Below are 21,524 nucleotides of genomic sequence, written 5' to 3' on the forward strand. Positions count from 1 at the left end.
GAGAGAAGAAGTTGCTCTGTAGCCTTCAGGAGTTCACATTTCTGATAAACACAGGTGGCACACAGGCCTCATGTTAATCTCCTTTCAGGATAAATACAGTTACTAGAGATCTTCAGCTGTGAGAAATGAGCATTTTTAAAGAAAAAATACCCTTTTCTCATTGAACACTGGTGTAGAAAGCAATGAATAAAAGCTAAATACTGCATATGTTAGCTCCTTAAAATCATTGGCTTTAACACAATTAGACTAAAACTCGTGGCCGACAGCATGGTCGGCTAGTTTCTTCCTGCTTCTCTGCTCCCAACATTCCTGACGGAGCCAGGCAGCTGCTCTGACACACAATGGCTGATACGGCTGCAGTTTCTGAGCACCACCTCCACTGGCATGCCCTCTGACCTTCAGCCAGAGCAGTATATATAGCCGGGGAGATGAGGGGAAGGCCCCTGGCAGCCAAAATGAAGTCTCTGCTGTGTGTGTGCTGCTTGCTGTCTCTGCTGGCCGTCTCTGCTCTAGGTATGGTGGAGGGCATGGGTTTATATTATATTATATATATTAACATTTGGAGGTTTTAGTGGTGTTGGGGGCATTTCAGGGAGTTATTTAAGCAGGTGTGGTATGTGAAATGCTGATCCACTGCAGACGGATATCTGCATAAGTATTTGATCCATTGAACATATCAGAGCTTTGTATGTCTTGCTGAGAGTTGACTGGACGATGATTTTAGAGGTCATAAATGAAGGAAAAGGATCTTTTGATTATAAATATGCAACTAAATGAGTTCCATTCATTCATTACCTATGGATTGATCATTTTGCTTCCTGCCAGTTGGCCAGAGTTGAGTTGAAATGCGTTTCAAATTTTGTCATCTATTCATAAACTCATCTGTTTGGGCAGTAAAAGTGTACTGTATGTTACTGCGGTGCAGTGCAGAGCTTTGTGGTTGTACGAGTGAAAAAGTCAGGACTGAGGCGTGACACCAGCTGATGGAAACTATCCTGTCTGCTGCTGCTGCTGCTGCTGCTTATTCTCTCTCTGGCCTGGAGAGAAACGCAGTGACGGCACCGACAGAGTGACTTGGCCTCACTACAAAGAGTCGCTCTCGTCTGTAGCCAAAGCAAAAGCTGGCAGAAATTATTACTTTTCCCATTGGATCTATTTCGGTTTCTTCTCACAGCAGTTGCATGCTGGTGTGCAACTCAGTCGGTGCTCCAGTGAGGATTTTGGCATTTTACAGTCGCTTGATGTTTTACAGGCTTACCTTTAGTTCCACGTCAAATCAATGAATACATTTCATAAACTGAGCAGATCGGAAATTACGGCTATGACACGAGTGAAACACAATTAAACTATAGAGGTTTATACGTCACAATTATGGCTGTGCTTGTTTCCACATGTTTAGAGTTATAATGCTTGGTTAAACCTGAGGCCGAGAATACCCTTGTCTGTCCTTCCACTGGTTCATTTTGGCCTGTGCAAGTTGCCGTAGTCAGGTGTCAGGCGTCAGTCAGACAAAGTCACCAGATACTGTGGTCACCTCACTGATCGGCATCTCTCTTTAAGACTCTCAGGATTGCACACATCATGTACAATACACACACAAAGACTTACTGCACATGCTTGCAATTACAACATAATCATGAAGTTATATATGAGAATACAAATACACCCCATAAGTTGTTGCTGCATTAAATGTCTCAATAAAGCCTCATCAGTCCCACTCTGCTCGGTCTGCAGAGCTGCTAATCTGTCATTCCAGTCAGCAGGGTCCATGTCCAGGGGATGTCCCGGCTAAAACAGGCATGAGAGAGCACAGCAGAGGCCATGTAGGACCGGAGATCAGTAGCCAGACAGTTGGACTGTTTAAAGTTACATAACTAGATAATCAAGTACTATTAAAAGTAGAAGTAAATGGAAATAAATTTAAATACTGACAAACGACTGTTTTCAGGCCCGTGACGGGAGACTTCGGCCAATCACAGGTCATTTCAGAGAGAGAGCGTTCCTATTGGCTGTTCATTCAACGGAAGCAGCTGTCAATCACTCGCTAACTCCGATCAAACGGTCAAACTAGGCTGCGATGATCAAATATGAATCAATATTCTGTTACTGTAATGCCTATTTCTCACCTCAAATGCTTTCAGAAACATTTTATCGTTTGATCGGAGTTCGCGAGTGATTGACAGCTGCTCAGAGACGGCAGGCTCCAGCTCGGCTCTGATTGGTGGTTTTCCTCCGGTCTGTGATGGTCTGGTCTCATGCACTATACTGTCAGGATATAGTGACCTTTTTTATAATCATATTTGCTCCAAATCTACCCACTGCTGCTTTAATCAATGAGTATGAACGCTGAGACAGATGCTGATTTTTTTTAAAATGAACAAGAAATGCTAAACCACTGCTGGCTGCAGGTTTGTGTTCCTGTGCATTCTTTGCTTTGGGCACTGGTGTCTAAAAAGAAGAGTTTTGCATGTGTGTTTGAGCATATTAACTTATCATCCATGTCCTCAGTAGTAGTGTGCTGATGCATTTATTGTTCTTGCTCTTTAAAGAGATACTGAGTCACGCACAGCAGCGCGCTGTTGCAGGGTAGGAGAGCAATAGTGCAGCAGAGTCGCAGGCCAGCCTCATGACAATCACGGCGAGGGGAAGAGCGCCACAGTCCTTGAAAATAGAAGTGGAATTAGCCCTCCTTCTTTTCACCCTCTGACTCATTGTGGGGCTATTTCTGTCTCAAAGATGTACCATCCAGCACTGAGGCACCTGTCCCACTCTGTCCCCGAGACACTGTGCCCTGTCCAGGCCTCAGTGCAGCCACAGCAGGCCGAGGAACCACCAGAGAGGCACATTGCACTAAACTTTGATGGTGGTAGAAGCAGACAAATGATATGCACTCTACACTAATAACTGGATAAATAGTGTGCTATTTTTTGGATGTGCACGCTCTGACTTTGATAGTCCCACAATGTTCAGGACCAAATTAGAGGCACATAAATAATTGCACAGGACGTGTATTTTATTTATGCTTCAGACAACTTAAATTACAACAGTGGCATTGCAAATGAATGTAAGAAAATGCTATCAAAGATCAGCTGCACTTATCACTATTCTTATATTAACACTGGATTAAATGACTATGTGTTAGGGCTGTCAACAAATATTCTAAATTTAAATATATATTCAAATTGACAAAAAAAAGATATTTGAATATGAATATAATTCGCAAGTAGGAAACTCTCAGGCGATCTCCCTCCAGCCAGCTGCCACCTTGTTTAGGGTTTTGTAGTGAAATGAGGACGTATTATTGTTATCTGTACGTGAGTGACAGGACCACGGTTACAGCCATGCTAGCAGCGCTGTGATGCAAACGTCAGCATGCTAATATGCTACCAATGACAATGCTAACATGCTGATGTTTTCCATGTTTACCATCTTACATGTTAGCGTGCTAACATTTGCTAATAGAGTGGTGCAGGGATGACGTATTTTTGTAGGCCAACCACTAAGTTAGCCTCGCCCTGGGTTCCCCATGGATGTATAAAGAGAACTGGATACAGCGTTGGAGGCGGGGCCTCATTCATTCCTATGAAAGTTGCTCAGTGGCGCATGAAGCCAAAATGGCTCGACTTCCGATTGGAAAAGTACCCCGATCTTCTGCATCCATTGGGCTATCGGACATGCGGAGTAGCGGAGGAAGGGAAATAACTCTGGATTCCATTAGTGCATTTTACAACTTTTAGGACCTAATGATTTAAATAAGGGCTATTCAAGTGTTCGTACTGGGAAGTTGAATTACCTAAAAAAATTATCCGCTGAGTTATAGACGTTTCTTTCCCAATGTAAGTCTATGGGGGAAAAGTATTTTTGGGCCCCCATTGGCATCATGTGACGGACACGGACGTTGTAGTACCGCCGTTTGACCACTACAAAAGTTGGGATCAATGACCAGGGGCTTGAGGTTCCCTCGACAAAAAGCCAATGTGATTTTTGCATTTGGTTTTGAATTATTGCAGAAAATGAGCTCCGTGGCAAACACATGTTTGTGATACTTACACGTTTTGTTCAGCAAGATAATCTCCACAAATGAACACCACTTTTATGATTTATGAAGTGTGAATAAAATCACCAGAAGTAAAAAAAAAGCTAAAGTTAGGCTATAAATGAACTACACCGCGGCCGCATGAGCGTGAGTATACACAACGAGGCTGTAAAGGTGGACAAGTCAGCCTGATGACGTTTAGTAGTCTCATTTAGCCACTTGTTAGCAACCACCTTTTTTAAGACCCGTTAAGGCTTCAGAATTCACAAGTGACGTATTTATTGATGTATTTTATGTCGTAGAACAAAACGTTAACATCCTCCTCCTTATTTAAGGTATCTAATCAAAAAAAAGATTAAAAAAACATTGACTTCCAGACGAGGGAAGCGGATGTGCTAAAATGCTGACTAATTTCTAGGTTTTAGGAGTCATTCCTGTAGCACTCTATTAACACCAAATACAAAGTAGAATTGAGGCTGATGGGAATGGCATTAGTTTTGCAGGTGTTTGATCATAAACCAAAGTCTTGGACTAATTAAAATTTTGGCCTGATGATGGTTCTGGATGAAAAGTTAAGGCATCACCAAAGTTATTATAATTCACCCTGACAGGGCCATGGATGTCTGAACCAAATTTTGTGCCAATCCTTCCAGTAGATGCTGAGATATTTCACTCAGAACTATAAATATCAACCTCATGATGGCACTAGAGGAAACCAATCAACAGACCCACAATGCCATCTTTAGTTGCTATCATGATTAAACACAGAAAACCTACTTGGGGAAACTGCTTAATTAGTTTTTCCAAATTATTCAGTAATGTATTGTTTTGTGCATTTGTCTGATAAACTTTCCATATTTATAACATTAATCTTGACAAAATACATCTCAGAGATCCCACTATTTTATTTTCCCTTGTTTTTTGTCTCTCATATTTTCCCTCATATAACCCTCTTCCTAACTATGTTAACTTTAATTTAATTTAGCCATCACTGGCTGCTACCACAGCAGAAAATGATCCCTCCACTTTATCTTCATAGCTATCTAAATGTATGCAGAGCGGAGAAAGCCAGTAGAATAAATTCTGCTCGATTGATTGAGGCCTCGCGGGTACATTAATATTTATCAGTTTGTGTACATTTTATGTTATAGGCTCTTATATCATCACATCAAGGTGCACAAATATCGTCTTCCCATTTAAACCAGGCAATTAATGGATCAAAGTCTAAAAACAAAATGACAGAATCTGTTGCACATTTACTCTCTTCAACGTAAACAAACCAGTAAATGGTCATTGGGGACTGACCTTGTTATGTTATGTTACTTAACTTTGGCAACCCATCTTCACCAACACACTTCAGGATGTTGGCTGTCGCTGCCCCTGTTCATGTTACAACGCAGACGATGCTGTAACACTATGTCTTTGGACAGCAACCAAACCTCTTTCGTGGCCCGATCAGAACAGCGGAGGCCGGACAGGCTCACACCTCGACCTCTGAGGGAGTACACCATGGATATGCCATTCATATATCAATAAACCAGACCTTTGCACCCCAAACGTCACAGAGCTGAATCGTGTGTTGGATTTTATTCTTTATTTCTTGGATGATTTAGATTTTGGGACGTGAACTCAATTAAAATGCATTACCATTGTGATCAGTGCAGCCAAGCACTGGAAATCCATTGGTTTCACATGTAGGTGTTGACTGGGTTCATATTACAATATACAGTGACCTACCATGACCAGATTCTTACCTTGGCTTTTACTTGGACTTGGAATAAGACAAGACTTTCGGTAAAAGTCAACATTGTGGAACAAAACGTCTTCATCTTCACAGTTTGCACACATGCGAGGATGCTTTGGGAATATTGACTTGATGTTTTCTGGTCACTAACTCTGACAATCCCCTCAGGAGGTGATAATCTAGCAAAGCTTCCTAATGCACGAGGTGACAAGCGACATCATGTGAATCAATTTGTTTGAAGTGTGATTCAGGGCCTTAAAATAGAGCAAAAAAAGCCGTCATGGAGGATGGTGAGGGAAAAGGAGAGTACACAGTGTCCTGCTGGCATCATTTAGGATAGCTAGATGAGCATTAAGCCTTCCATCTAGCCTAAAATATAAAGAAGCAACTAATCATGGTTTGGTGGACTCAGCTTCAAGGCTTTACACTAGTGCTTTCACATCCACATTTAAAACAGACAGCAGCTGATAGCCGTACTACTGTCCGTGCAACGTCCACCCTTGTCATGTCATGTAAGCATATTAATAGGTGTCACTATACTGGCCTGATAATTAGACAGAATTCATATTTATGTTATTGCTGTAGACTTTCCATAGCAGACATTTTGAAATGTCACAGCAGGGAAAGCACAGGTGCAACTAATGACCCTAATGAGGGCTCCGTTCCATTTATGTGGTTCAGTAGGCCTTGCCAGTGAGGCAGCATGCACAATACCAGGACCCAGGAACGGGAACACCTAAATGGAAATGATGACATTTCCTCAGATATAGTATAAAATTACGAAGAAAAACAATATACGACTATTATATTATTATACTATACTATGATACGTCCTTTTTCTTGTTGACACACTGATTTGTTTCCTGATTAATTACAGTCCGACTAGCTAAATCCCATCCACACAGGTGTTTTCACTTGTTGGCTGATTAGAGCTCTGCTCAGGACTGTGTGGGAGTGTACAAGCTGCACTTGACTGACACGTCCCTCATTCGCCTATTAGTTTTGTTGCACCTGTTGGGGCGGGACGACTCACCTTGTTATCATTTTTATTGGTTCAGAGTTTTGTGACATCGTGTAATAGCTCCACCCAACTTCAACTTAACTAGTCAGAGTAATTGAAAACAGCTGTGTGGGTGTGCAGGGCCTTCAAAGATACATTACTGTGGGCTTTTTTGTTGGTTGGTTAGATGTCATTCCTCGTAAGTATTCTCAGTGTAATTATATGGAAATCCGTCAGTATGTAGCGTCCGTCGTCTGACTATCGATTGATAACAGGCAGCTGATACGCCAAAATGAACAAAATGGGTCTTTTTATTCATTACTTAAAGGCCACATGCCTCTGTTTTTTGTAATGTTCAAATGTTTTTAATAAAAGAATACGTATTGAATTACATGGGATTTATTGTTGTTTTGTTTTGTTTTTACCGTGGTATCGAATTTGGTATCGAGAATCGTGGAAATTCACTGGTTTTGGTATCGACTACTAGATTTCTGGTAACGTGACATCCCTAATATGAAAGCTAGCCAGTGGGGCATGCTCACATGCACTAAAAGAGGCCGACCCGGCTATGTCAACCAAGCACGGAGAAGCTCGGATTACAACGCACACAGAGGGAGAGTGACTTCATTCTTTGCTCAGGTAGACATTACTCCTCCATATCTTTACATAGCAAATAGTTGTTTGCTGCTATATTAATGCTCTGAATATCATATAGAGCACCTTTAAATTAATAACAAAGTATCAGATGACAATGTAAATGGAGGTCACTTGCAGTGATGACCTACAGAGAATCATAACCAAAATCTGCATTTCCCCACGGAGCTTTATAGTGAGTTTCAGCTTATTGTTTATTGTCCGGCAGCCACTTTACTGTTCAGGTTCCCTCTTACTGGTCTAATAGTGTCATTTTCAGCCTCAACAGGCAGCTGTTTTTCAGTGAGAAATCTTTGAAAACCCACTGTATACCACCTGCTCGGCATCACACAGCAGACAGACACAGCTAGCAGCTACCTTGTGAACATAGCGGAGCATTTAGCAGCTAAAGAACCAGATATGTCCTTCTGGAGCTGGTGGAGACCAAAAACAGAGCTAAAAGAGAGATAATATTGGACTTGCATTCAGCAGGTGACCTGAAACACGACTCCAAATAATATAATGTTGCTCTGCAACTACTGGATGTGCAACTCTTGTTTACTGAAAGTTTGCCATATCAATTTAAAAAGTGATGATATGTCAATGATGTGTCCACAGCTTGTTTCTGCCGCCCCCAAGTGGCCAACAATTATCAGTTTTTGCAGGTTAACAGCCATCAGCACATGTGTTAGCCTTTTCCGTAGCATTAGCCTGTTTGCTCAAGATGGGCGTTGATCCAGAAGCATTTCGAATTAGTAAACCCGAATTAGTAACAGCTGCCTACAGCTATTAGTCTTCATCCCACACGCTGATCCCGTCTTGTAACATGAACTGTAGACGTACATTTAGCCGCCTCATATCACACCGTGTTCCTCAGTCTTAACTGGCCGGCAGTTAAAGGTCACTGTGGTTGTAAAGAGATTCTAATGTACATGTATGCATGTGGCGTAATAGAGAGGGAGTCCCCTATTTTAGTTGCGATTGTTATGAAGCCATAGCAACTATAATCTACTGTATAATCTGATGCTGTGGGATGGTGATAGCTGTTCACCTGGTTGTGATCTGGACTGTATGTGTGCAAGCAGGTTGTAAACGTCTTCTTCTGTATTTTATTGACCTGAGAGAAAGAAGGAAGTCATCTTTGGCTTCTCAATGTGAGGAAACTTTATGTCTATACAGTATAACATACATTTGTTGTATATGTATTATAATCGTTGCTAGTGGTGTTGTTGTGTTATCAATTTTGTTTTGTTTCTTCATGGTCTGAATGCAGTTTCTGTGTCTTCTGACAAGAACATTATGTAATTCTGGAGAAACACTAATATAGTAGTTATTTTCTATTTCAATAAACTGTTTTAAAAAGAAAAATATTTTTAAGGATTTTAAAATCAGCCAAAAACATTGGTACAAATTATTGTGCCATGCTTAAATATATCTGTATTGGCCTTCATACTGGTCAAGCTTCAGTTTGGGTTTAGTTGTGTTTGTACATCTTGCAACAACTTAAAACATTCATGCATTCAAGTATGGTTTCCTTCTTTCAAAGAGATTACGTTTTGAATCATTGAAATATCTTTGACGTAGATAATGCAGAGGGGACTATACTTACATTAAGCCCGAATTCATTCATTCACCAGTGTTTTGTGTGTTTTGGGTCTCAGTAAATGTGACCTGAACCTAGAAATGGCTCCAGAAAAGTCCTATTAATTAGATTAAAACATGATAACAGTAATAAATGTATTCAATGACAATAATTACATTATTCTATTCCAAGTCTTCTTTTAGATTCTCGACATAACTGTCTACTGCAACTGTCCACCGTACGTCTGCTTCAAATAGTCCGTGCTTTAGTGTCGCCTTTCAAGGAGCTGAAATGTGAGTCTTAAATCTGGGAGGTGTTGAACATCTGATCTGCTCTGTTCTTGCACCGTGACTGAGCACTGATGGAACAGACAAAGGTGACTGGTCTGCAGAGGTCCAGCTAGTTTGCGCCGTGCGGTCTGATTGGTCAGTTTATTTCTGAACATTTTCCTTTAAAAAGCATCAGTGTTCTGATCAGGGATGAATTCTTCATTTTTACCTCAAGATCTCACTTGTCTTGGTGCTGATCAACGACTCTCATACATTCAAAATGTTTTTGTCTAATCACATATTTCCTCTTGGCAGGGTCCTCCGTCCACGATGAGGAGCCCCTGGTGCGTCTGCAGCTCCAGCACCCAGAGGGAGACCTCTTCTCCTGTGGATGTGACACCACAGAGGAGCATGCCAGCCAGAGCTCCTCCAACGACACCCCGGCCCCAGAGAGGCCCATGTGTCAGCCCTGCAAACCGCCTTCAGCTGTAGATACTGAAGAAGAGTCAACTTCCACCTCAGAGCATGAAGAGGAGGAGGCGGAGGCAGCTTCTGCAGAGGAGGATGCTTCCACTGAGGAGGGAGCAAGTGATGGAGAGGAAGAGCAGGAGGAGGCAGCTTCCCAGGTAGAAGGGGTAGAAGTAGAAGAGGTGGAGGCTGTAGGAAAGGCTGAGGATCCAAGTGTGGAAGAGGAGGAAGTAGCCGAGGTTGAGGAAGGTGAGGAAGAAGCAGAGGAGGAATTACCTCAGGAGGAAGAAGAAGTGAATGAACCTCAGGAAGAAGTTGCAGATGAGGAAGAAGCTGCTGCTGAAGAAACAGTTGAAGAACCAGAAGGTGAGGACACACAGGAGGACACGGAGGAGGCCGCTGAGGAGGAAAGTGTGGAAACTTTCATACCTGAGGCTGCAGAGGAGGAAGCTGCTGAGGACGCAGCCGAGGAAGAGGTCGCAGTGGCTGAATCTGAACCAGAATCAGAACCAGTTGAGCTTCCTCAAACGCACTCTGAACCTGAGGAAACAGAGCCAGAAGCGAGAGCAGAATCTGAGGAAGAACCAGAGGTGATTGCAGAGCCTGAACCAGAACCAGAGGTGACTGCAGAGCCTGAACCAGAACCAGAGGTGACTGCAGAGCCTGAACCAGAACCAGAGGTGACTGCAGAGCCTGAACCAGAACCAGAGGTGACTGCAGAGCCTGAACCAGAACCAGAGGTGACTGCAGAGCCTGAACCAGAACAAGAGGTGACTGTAGAACCTGAGATCGAAGTGGTTGCGGAGCCAGAGCCTGAAGTCATTTCAGAGCCGGAGGCGATTCCAGAGCCTGAATCAGAACCGGAGGTCGTTCCTGAAGTGGAGCCAGAGCCTGTTGTGGAGGAGGTCACATCAGAATCTGTAGAGGATGCGGCTGTGGAAGAGGAACCATTGGAGGAGGCATCAGTAGATGCGGTCGAGGAGGCGACAGTGGAGGAGGTCACTGCAGAGGAGCCTGCAGAGGAGCCTGCGAAGTCTCAAACCAAAGGTACAAAAAGATAACACCGTCTGGGTCCAACTTTTATGAAGCATTTAAGTTCCACTCCTGTCATCTCAAAAGAAAAGCTGTAGCCGAAGGTAACTTCTACTGTTTCGCTGACACCAGAGGCACCCGATTCAGCTGTTATCAGGCCATTAAATAGGCGTTATCAGTCACTATAAGCACCATAGATGTGGGTCAGTAGGGGCCTACTACACCTAATACATTGTAAAAGTAAAAGTGAAACTTAAAAGTAAAACGTTCTAACATGTTGTAAAACTGAACAAAACGTCACTTTTTGAACACAAACAAAAAGGCTTTTTTAGGTTTAGGCAACAAAACTACAACTTCGTTAGGTTTAGGCAAAGAAAAAACACTTAAGTTTAGGGAAAAACATTGTGTTTGGGGTTAAAACAACTACAAAAACAACTACACATTGTTGGTTTCACACGGGATGTGAACCCCACTGTCCTGGGTAAACACCCTGTGTTTTGTGTCCCATCCATCTCCCCCGTCCTCCAGCCCTTACGGAGTTTCATGCTGTCTATACTACAGCGCCTGACTTCCGCTTCTGCTCCTGTCATAATTACTACGGTCACTAGAGGTCGCTGTGTTCTATTATACCTTCTTCGGTGATCTACCATGTTAATAGATGATAAAAACCTACTAGTGGGTGTAGTAGGCCCCTATTGACCCACATCTATGGGGCTTATAGCGACTGATGACGTCTATTTAATAGCCGGACAACAGTCTAATCTGCTGCCAGAGGTCAACGTCTTGCCTCCATTCGGTCAGACAGTCCAAGCAGCGTCAAGTAGAGCAGCAGGGATCCTGTTTCAGTAAATTTGTCCCCATCCAGTCGCTGCTAAGGAAGCACGTCATTATCTGATGTCTGGGTGTTGACACCTGCTATAAAAGATGATGGCTGAGGCTTAAAAGAGTTTCCCATCTCTTACTCTGATCCCCCTTCATCACTTCATTCATTACCCTTGTGTGAGTGTCATTGGAGGTGGTTTTATGACGGCCTAATGTCAGCCTTTATCTTTTTGACCGGGTTGTTCTTTGGATATTCACAGTAATTGATTTCAACAGTCAGGAAAAATCCTGCGGTACTTTTCTAACATGTATAGTGCCACATTTTTGCTTTTTGGTGCTCTATCCTGAGAGTCTGAGTTTGAGAAGACAAAACTAAATATTTTAGAAACTGTCCTGTCGTGAATTATTTATCATATTTTGAAAGAAAATCATACGTATCAAGAAACATGTACACGAGATGAGAAAGAATTTTTTTTTAAAAGTCAAAAATAAGCAATCTTAATCCTGAGGAGGCCAGTAAGACATGTTTGAAGGCTAATACAATTGGAATACAATTTTTCCTTTAAAAAAAAAAGCAAGGACAATAATTCTCAAGAAGAAGAGAAACAGCAGAGCACAAAAAAGAGGGTGAAACAATCTTAAACAACAGACAGGAAAATCTATTTAACAAAAAAAAAAAGCAAAATTCATGAATTCCAGAAGAGTCTGGAAACTTAGCATCAACGTACCTGTTGTTTAAGGATTTGTAACTACTCTCTAATAAGGCACATTTTATCAGTTGTTTCTAAGTTGTGAATAATGACTTTATCAATGGCTGATACATCATTCATAAATGTTTTATAGAGCAATAAAAGGCCAATAATGAGGAGGACAGGTTGTGCAAACCCTCTGTGGCTATAAATACTATCTATAACTTGTTTTGTCTTTTAAGATTAAGCACTTTAATTCACCTTGAAGACCCCTCTAATGACCTCTTACCCTCTGGAAATGAGCGGCAGAACATCCGGACCGAAATTTATTAATAAAATTGTGATTCTTGTTTGACTGGACGTTTAACTGAGATGGGCCGTGAAATGACAGGGAAGATCTCTATCTTTTTCTCTTGAACACGAAGAGCCCCCCTGAATACGACACTGTGTGTAGCTAAAGGGGAATTAGCAACAACCTCTGGTACAGAAATAAACAAACCAAAATAGCAGAGGAAAGGAATAGACTGTTAGATGGACAACAGCATGATATAACAGTTGGTCCTGTACTCAGCCCAGATGGTCTGGTCACTCACAACTCAGGAACACATTTACCTGGGGGAGCACTGTTATTTTGTAACCATGTCAGCTGAGTTTTCACTAATTGGACGAGAGAACGTGGTTCATTTCACAGATGTGTCATTAATTATCCGTGTATACCATAGAGCAGTGGTTCCCAACCTGGGGTCCAGGCCCCCCTTAGGAGGGGCGCCAGGATTTGTCTGTTCCGAGGTTGCCAAAATTAGATTTACCCATATATAACTAAAATCATGATAACACAATTACTGGATAATGTATACAAAAGTCTGTATATAAAACTATTAAAAAAAATATATTTGTGCACAGTTGCACATAACAATAAGGCTACACTAATATTATTAGTATTATACTGTTTGTAGATCAGATTGTTTCTGACTTCTGTGATCCAAACATTTCCAATAACTCCAGAGCGTTGTCCAAAAGTAAAAAGATATTGAAAAAAGATATTCCAAAATTCACAACATGTTTATATCATACAAAATATTCTGCTTCAATTACGCTTTTTATTTGTTGGCGTTTAGCCTTTCAACAACATTTTCACTGCGGTCAACTGTTTGCTCTCCCGCTTGCCACACAGAGGGAGGCATGCATTGAGAAGATATATTCATTATAACTTGTGAAAGTTGATTTATTAAAAAAAAAAACTTTTACTCATTTTATTCAATTTGAGGATTTTGTTTGAGGATTTGTAATTCTTTTTTTTTGGTTGATGATGTCAGAAAATATGGGGAGGGCTTAGCTTTTCTTAGGTAAATAGGTTGTGAACCACTGCCGTAGAAAACTGTAAATATGTGTTCCAGGTCTTCTCTGTCAGAGTATTACTTTCCTGCAGTCACAGGTAAAATGCATGTCAGGGCTTTTGATCTCAACAGTTGACTGACAGTTTGATCCTCCAATCAGAACGTGAGGCAGCCGGCCCGACGCTGAGGGACCGCTCCCACATTGAGGACACGCTGCGATTGGGTACGACTGAACCCTCAGCAGAGTTCACAGGTGAGGAACAAAGACATCTCAAAGTGATTGACGTAAGACCATATGTGGTTTCAGAATTTCTCTGCTTCAAATGCAATGAAGGGCAAAAAGCACCTCACTCCCCCCAGCTCACAGTATATACACCCAAACACACACATACTGTACATGCACACAGCGAAACCCACATCCAACAATAGGATGTTCATTGATGAAATCGCTGTGCTGCCCACCGTTTCAAATGTCTTTCAGACTTTTGCTGTTGAAACGCCTGAAGTTCTGTATTGAAATGAAGAATATTTACAGCGACTTTGTCAATGGAAAAGAAAAACAGATGTGTTTGCATGTGAATGAAAGGAAGTTTGAGACAATTTGGGGGGATTTTCTGCCGAAACTATTCTGAAAATTGCTTCATGATGTCGAGGTCCCGGGGCTGTTAATGCGTGAGTGTGTGTACTGTAGCTATGCATGTGTGTGTATGCGTGTGAGCGTGCAGACACGTCCTGAGGCAGGTGATTAATCAGTGCAAATGTGTAACTCTGTCCTGGGCCATGAAAGCCTCTCTGTTCTCTTAAACCAGATTGGTTCATTTCAGGGAGGCCAAAGTGCCGCCGCAGAGCCGGTCTTCTAATCACCTCAGCTCTATTCAATAAACTTTATGAGGGCAATTCATCATGCACTGCCAAAGGAACTTTTGTAATCAGTAATGGTAGCAAGGGCATTAATAATACTCTTGTCCAAAACGTCTTCTCGCCATTACATCTCAATTATTACTTCTCTCCCTCTTTAGCTGCTATGAAGAAGCTGTTGAACATCTACCACACTACCATCAGGCCAATGGAGCAAGCCTACAAGTACAATGAGCTCAGGCAGCATGAAGTCACAGGTAAACCAGCTTCCTGTTGGAGATTACTACTGAACTATACAGCATGTACAGAAGCATTAACAGTAGTCCTTTTTATGTATGGCAATGTACTCTCTGTAGGTTTTATAGGCCCACACTGGCAAAAAAATGTATGTAAAAAAAATATACTATAGTCAACATGACTATCCAACAGAAAATCCACCAAAAACCCAGCTCCTCTATCAGCTCACCACACCATTCAGTACATGGTTTAATAAACTGGAGTTGCACAGAAACAGTGAAGCACAAATAAAGTCATAATTAAGATGAAATAGAGCCAGGACCTGATATTATTCAAACCAGGCACACAGAGAAGCACAATAAGGACTCTGTCTGCTGAAAATTAAAGGGAACGTTGTGTGGGCCAGACTCCCTACAACTTTGTTCCATTGCACTTGAGGGCAGGGAGTATTATTTATGCTCAGGAGCAGGATGAAGTCTTCAAACTGTGGCGTGGGACTCTGGGACCCCTTGTGGTGCAGAATGGAAAGACATGTATGTATGAAGGCGTTCAGGAAATTTCTTTTCAGTCAGATTGGGTTATATCCTGGGAGATCACACAACCTTTAGTGTCTCAGGACCGTGAATATTCATTCAAAATAGCAGTCAGACTTATCCTGAGATAAGATGAATTGATAAGTTGAATTAAGAACCTTGTATTCAACAATATGATACAAGGTGGTAACACTTCATTTTACAGGTCCGCAAATTTCATGGTAATTAGGTGATAATAAGCAAGTAACCTATTTGAAATTTCTTTGGAATTACTGCCAAATTACCCCCCAATATTTACCTCACAATTTATCGAAAATTACGTTATTGCTGCACATCTTTTTCTCAATTAATGTTCATTCCTTCTCTCTCAAACCTTTTCTTTTTTCTGCATGTCTTTGTCACAAACTGTGCAGATGGTGAGATCACCTCTAAGCCCATGATTTTGTTCCTGGGTCCATGGAGTGTCGGCAAGTCCTCCATGATCAACTACCTGCTGGGTCTTCACGGCACGCCACAGGAACTCTACACAGGTTCTCACTGATAAAACCTGATTGTTCTGTGACACACGCATATTGTCCTATTAAAACAAGTGTAACACAGAGTAGTGATGAAGATCCATAATTACATTAAAGGGGCTATATGTAGGAATCAGAAAGAGCTTGTTAGCAGTGACATCTGTTGCCGTTGAGTCAACGACGCGAGCGAGCATCGGTCAAAAACAGTGAGGCGACACACACAAGACTGAACGTGACTGACATGCATCATCTGGATTAGCATTAGCCAGTTAAAACCACAATACCACTATATATTTCACATGCTTAGCAGTGATGTTAGCTTACCTGTCCAATAGGAACAATGGGGCCAATCTATTCAGTTTATTTACTTACATTTAGTTTTACAAAGTTAGGAAAGCAATATTTAAATCAAGCCTGATGTTGCCTTACACATAAAAGAATGATCCAAGTCACTTCCACACAGTGAGGCATACAGCTTATTATTTAAACGCTGGTATCGGATCGTTACTCTGTATCGGCCGATAACCAAAGCCTAGGTAACGGTATCGGTATCAGGACTGAAAAAGTTGGATCGGTGAATACCTACAACTAATGTAGTGATTGAATGCAAGAAACGTTGTCCTTTTTAATCTAGAATTAACACAAAAATCATGATCTATAACATCTACTTGTGATGAATTATATCTTTATCTATCTGTAACAACAGATAGTTATTTATAAGCTGAATGGTAACACTTCATTTTACAGGTCCGCAAATTTCATGGTAATTAGGTGATAATTAGCAAGTAACAATTTGAAATTTCTTTGGAATTACTGCCAAACTAGCCCAATATTTACCTCAAACTTTATCAAAAATTACTTTTTTATAAAAACATTATTTAATAATTATATGCTAAAATAGCATATCATGGTTAAAATAGGGCCCTTAGGCTTGAGAAGCGGCTGTGCGCTGCTGTTCATTGGAGTTGGATAAACAAAACTAATAGAAGACACTTCTGATCAGCACAAATCTCACCATTGTGTGAATTATTGTCTACACAAATGTAACCTGGTAGCTGATGTCATGATTCAGGGAGTTTTTTAAGAAATTTCAAATAAGTTATTTGCTAATTATTATCTATTTATCAGCAAATAAATTAACAGCTATGGGGAAATAGCAAAATATAATTATGAAATAATGTTTATAATAAAGTCATTTTCAATACATTTGGAGGTAAATATTGGGGTGATTTGGCAGTAATTCCAAAGAAATTTCAAATAGGTAACTTGCTATTTATCACCTAATTACCATGAATTTGTGGACCTGTAAAATGAAGTGTTACTAGTTGAATTAACGTAGAGATGGTGTTTAAACATTGGCCAAACATCTGTTGTTAATAATAAGGAAAGATTAAGTTCTTATTGTGTCAGTTTATGCTTAATTATTAAGTAGCACATGTCAACAGTAATATGTACTTAGTTATGGTAAAATGACTCGTTAATTAAGCATTATTTTATATATAAGTGAAGTTTAAAGTATTACCTTGTGTTTTACTAATAATAATAATTACTTATGTTAACTTATATCACATCAAATTGAACCAACCAAATACCAATAAATAATCTTTAACCCACTGATACTGATTGTGTTAAATCATTCCCCTTCATCCCTCCACCAGGCGCTGAGCCCACCACCTCAGAGTACACCGTCGTGATGCACGGTGAGAAGTTCCGGTCCGTAGAGGGCATCGTCATGGCAGCAGACAGCTCGCGGTCCTTCTCGCCCCTGGAGAAGTTCGGCCAGGGCTTCCTGGAGAAGCTGGTGGGCATCGAGATGCCCCACAAGCTGCTGGAGAGGGTCACCTTCGTCGACACGCCTGGCATCATCGAAAACCGCAAGCAGCAGGAGAGAGGTGACCATTACTAATGGAATACAACATCTGCAACATCAAACTGACAGTGATGACACACAGTATCAATACAATGCACACACAGCCTGCTAAAGCACAACAAGTAATGTCTCAAATTGTACAATGTATTAGGTTTATTTATAATGCATTTAACAGACATGGTACCACTAAACTTTGTACAGAAAACAAAGGATGCAGACAAATCAAAGGTGTGTGTAGCAGTCATGTTTAACAAACCCATTTGTGTCACATTACCGTGTGTGAGATCTTCATACTAAAAGTAAAGGTTTCCCTGTAGCTAATAGGGTGAAATGGCATATAATGTAAAAGTCTGAGCTTGAATCTTCAAAAGTCACATCATTTTTTGTGCTATTTCCTGAACCAGAATTCCAGAAACCGATTAACAACATGAGTTTTTGCTGTTCCTGTTACAAACAATACTTGGAAAGAAATCTTTTCATATGTGCTGCATTTCACAGAGCTAAAACATGTATCTTCATGTATTGTGTCTCCTCCCTCCCCATCCTCAGGTTACCCCTACAACGACGTGTGCCAGTGGTTCATCGACAGGGCCGACCTGATCTTCCAGGTGTTCGACCCCACCAAGCTGGACGTGGGCGGGGAGCTGGAGATGCTCTTCAAGCAGATGAAGGGCCGCGAGTCCCAAATTCGTCTCATCCTCAACAAGGCCGACAGTCTTACCACCCAGGACCTGATGAGGGTCTACGGGGCCCTGTTCTGGAGCATGGCGCCCCTGATCAACGTCACGGAGCCTCCTCGGGTGTACGTCAGCTCCTTCTGGCCCCAGGACTACAGTGTAGACACCAGCCGAGGGCTCTTCATGAAGGAGGAGACCTCTCTGTTGGAGGACCTCAACCAGGTACGATGTGACTTCTTCTTCACTTGGTATTTATGTATTTGCTTTATTTAAACACAAGCTACATTCATCCTAACCCCATTTTAAAGAGTTCAGTACTAAATAAATCACTAATAACTTCTCATTTCTCTCTCTTGTCCCCTGCAGGTGATTGAGAATCAGATGGAGAACAAGATCGCTTTCATCCGCCAGCATGGCATCCGTGTGCGCATCCACGCCCTGCTGGTGGACCGTTATCTCCAGACCTTCTCCGACAAGCTGGGCTGGTTCAGCGACTCCCACGAGGTGTTCCAGGACATCGTCAACGACCCGGACAAGTACTACATCTTCAAATCCATTCTGGCCAAAACCAACGTCAGCAAGTTCGACCTGCCCAACAAGGAGGCCTACCAGGACTTCTTCGGCGTGAACCCGGTCTCCAGCTTCAAGCAGCTCTCCTCCCACTGCAGCTGGACTGGCGGCTGTCTGCTAGAGAAGCTGGAGAGGGCCATCTCGTACGAGCTCCCGGCTCTGCTCAGCAGCGTCAGCAAGGCCGCAAACACGCCCGCCCCGGTGAAGGCTGCACCCGCACCTCCGCCTCCGCTCCCTGGCACCTGCGAGGGTCCTGGGTGTGAGGAGAAACCCAAGAATCGCTGGAGGAGGCAGTGAGACGGAGGCGAGGGGTGCAAGAGGAGGAACAGAGGAGGCAGATGGCAACAGCAGCCAGAGGGTTTTCCTGAAATAATCCTCACTGCTGTGATTTTCAGAACTGGGTGTGGAGAGACTGAGCAGAGGGAGTACAAAATGTGCAAAAATGTACCAAGCAGACCTGGGTTAACAACGCTCTGGTACACATTGTTCTATGACACCCTTCTGGTATTTAGGTTGGTCAAAACAAAGAATTCTTTTTGACCATGGTTTAAAATGTAGAAAAAAGGCTTGAAGTTTACTTTCCATCTGACAGTCGATTAGACTGTTGTCAGGCTATTAAATAGGCGTTATCAGTCGCTGTAAGCCCCATAGATGTGGGTCAATAGGGGCCTACCACACCCACTAGTAGGTTTTATCATCTATTCACATGGTAGATCACCGAAAGATGGTATAAAAGAACACGACAGCGACCTCTACGGACTGTAGTAATTATTAATTAATTAATTAATTAACACAAAACACAGGGCTTTCACCCAGAAGACTAGAGTTTGCATCCCGCGTGAAACCAACAATGTGAAGTTGTCTTTCTGTTCGTAGTTATTTTAACCCAAAACCCGATGTTTTCCCTAAACTTAACTAAGTGTTTTGCTTTTCGTTTTGACTAAACGTAAAGAAGTTGTAGTTTTGTTGACTAAACGTAAAGAAGTTGTAGTTTTGTTGTCTAAACCTAAAGGGGCCTTTTTGTGTTCAAAATGTACGTTTCATTCAGTTTAACATGTTAGAACGTGTTGCTTTTAAGTTTCACCTTCACTTTTACAACGTAGTAGGCGTAGGAAGCCCCTACTGACCCACATCTATGGTGCCTATAGCGACTGATGACGGCTATCTAATGGCCTGATAACAGTCGAATCGGATGCATCTGAGGCCATTGCTGTCTGCAAAATGTGATAAATGTCTGCTGGAGAAACAAACTTCCAAAGCATGATAAAAAATCCAAGACGTCTGTTTCCTAAGTAACCTTCCATGTTAATGACACCTGAGAATGAATGTTTTCTTGCTTCTCGCTGTTTTTACATTATTTATTCAAGTTTTCTTCTTCAGAGAGAGATGCCGGCAGCGATAGTGCTCCTCCAGTGACGCAGTAAACGCTGCCACTCTTTTGTCTTCTGTGTTGTTTGCAAAGTCTGAAGATTCAAACTGCTGTGCTGTGTTTTTACAGTTAAACCAGTGTAGGTCGTCGCTTATTTTCAATGGTGGGACAATAAAAAAGAGTTTTATTGAACAGGGATTCAACCATGTTTAGTCACTGTAATGCACTACACTACTGTATACTGTACTGTCATGTTTTCTCTATTGTAAAATACTACATTCATTATAGAAACATGTTTTATTTCAACATTTCTCAGTGCTGCACTGGGACTTAACTGAATACAAACATGTACAATACAATCGTAGCTTTCTGTTCAGCTTGTATTAAATGCCACAGCGACCTTTTCAGCCCTCTGAACTGTACCTCAATGCGGCTGCACACCACATGGGCATTTCCTTTAAAAATTTAATCTTCTCATTGTTCTTTTAGGTCTGTTTGTAATTGTCATTCTTTTGAGTGATTTATTTTGAGTAAACAACAAAATTAAAAATCTGCAGGCTTGGATTCCTTTTTTAAGGCTACAAAGACATTACGGATGAAATCTCCTCCACTGAAACAATACATAATTCATATAATTTAGTTGTTTAGCTGCAAAATGCAGCAGAAAGGGGGTTTGGAAAATATGGGCCAGCTAAAAGCACCAGCTCTCGTCCTCACAACACACAGCTCTGGATCGGAAAAACTGCACCTTCAGAATAAAATCTTGCAGGCTGATGTGTTCATACATAACAGCATTGTATTGTAACAGCTGGGTGAGCACACATCAGCCCCAAACCCCATTAACAATAAAATAAAATTGCTGCTATTTGGTAACTGTTGGTTAATTATCCTCTGCAGTGACTGGAAACAGCCACCAGGAGGCGCCTCAATTCAATGTGCTAGTTAGACTAACTACACAGCAGAGTGCAGGGTAGGAAGAAGCTTTATTTCTTTATATCAGTTTTATTTTTAATGCAGGAAAAAGGAGAAAACAGGAGACAAACCCCTGCTAGAAAAACAATCATGGGGGAAACGTCTCCACTTTTGCTCCGAGTGTTTTAACAACAATAGGCCTACCATACGAAGCTTAAAAGTATGGTAGGCCAACCATACTTTTATACTTAGTGATAATCCATAGCACATTACATGGCATATGAAGATTGCCATGATTACATGTTATAATTGAACAGCTGGACAGTTGCTGTTTTGTATTTACATGTTTCCAATAAAAATGATTATATATA

The 21,524-nt window shown here is 41.6% G+C and overlaps 1 protein-coding gene across 2 annotated transcripts; it reads left to right on the top strand.

The window, feature by feature from the left end:
* Positions 1–6: 6 nt before the first annotated feature.
* On the top strand, positions 7–20,805 carry LOC141764164 (sarcalumenin). 2 transcript variants are annotated; one of them, XM_074629145.1, is made up of 9 exons: positions 7–513; positions 9,580–10,352; positions 10,473–10,779; positions 13,773–13,865; positions 14,632–14,727; positions 15,654–15,770; positions 17,414–17,647; positions 18,175–18,524; positions 18,669–20,805. In XM_074629145.1, the coding sequence occupies exons 1-9, from the start codon at positions 429–431 to the stop codon at positions 19,167–19,169; spliced, it is 2,556 nt and encodes an 851-aa protein (XP_074485246.1). In that variant the 5' UTR covers positions 7–428; the 3' UTR covers positions 19,170–20,805. The 2 variants fall into 2 exon arrangements, with proteins under 2 accessions (XP_074485246.1, XP_074485245.1); XM_074629144.1 differs by having other exon boundaries at positions 9,580–10,779.
* Positions 20,806–21,524: the final 719 nt, after the last annotated feature.

Source organism: Sebastes fasciatus, chromosome 3 (assembly GCF_043250625.1).
Source record: "Sebastes fasciatus isolate fSebFas1 chromosome 3, fSebFas1.pri, whole genome shotgun sequence".
In the NCBI taxonomy this organism is placed as follows: Eukaryota; Metazoa; Chordata; class Actinopteri; order Perciformes; family Sebastidae; genus Sebastes; species Sebastes fasciatus.

What these genes read in the sequence shown, in the direction of transcription:
- LOC141764164 (XM_074629144.1), top strand. Translation starts at nt 429, where the DNA reads ATGAGGGGAAGGCCCCTGGCAGCCAAAATGAAGTCTCTGCTGTGTGTG. An exon ending in ACCCTCAGCAGAGTTCACAG is followed by an intron (nt 13,866 to 14,631) that starts GTGAGGAACAAA and finishes CTCCCTCTTTAG; the next exon opens with CTGCTATGAAGAAGCTGTTG. An exon ending in CCGCAAGCAGCAGGAGAGAG is followed by an intron (nt 17,648 to 18,174) that starts GTGACCATTACT and finishes CCCCATCCTCAG; the next exon opens with GTTACCCCTACAACGACGTG.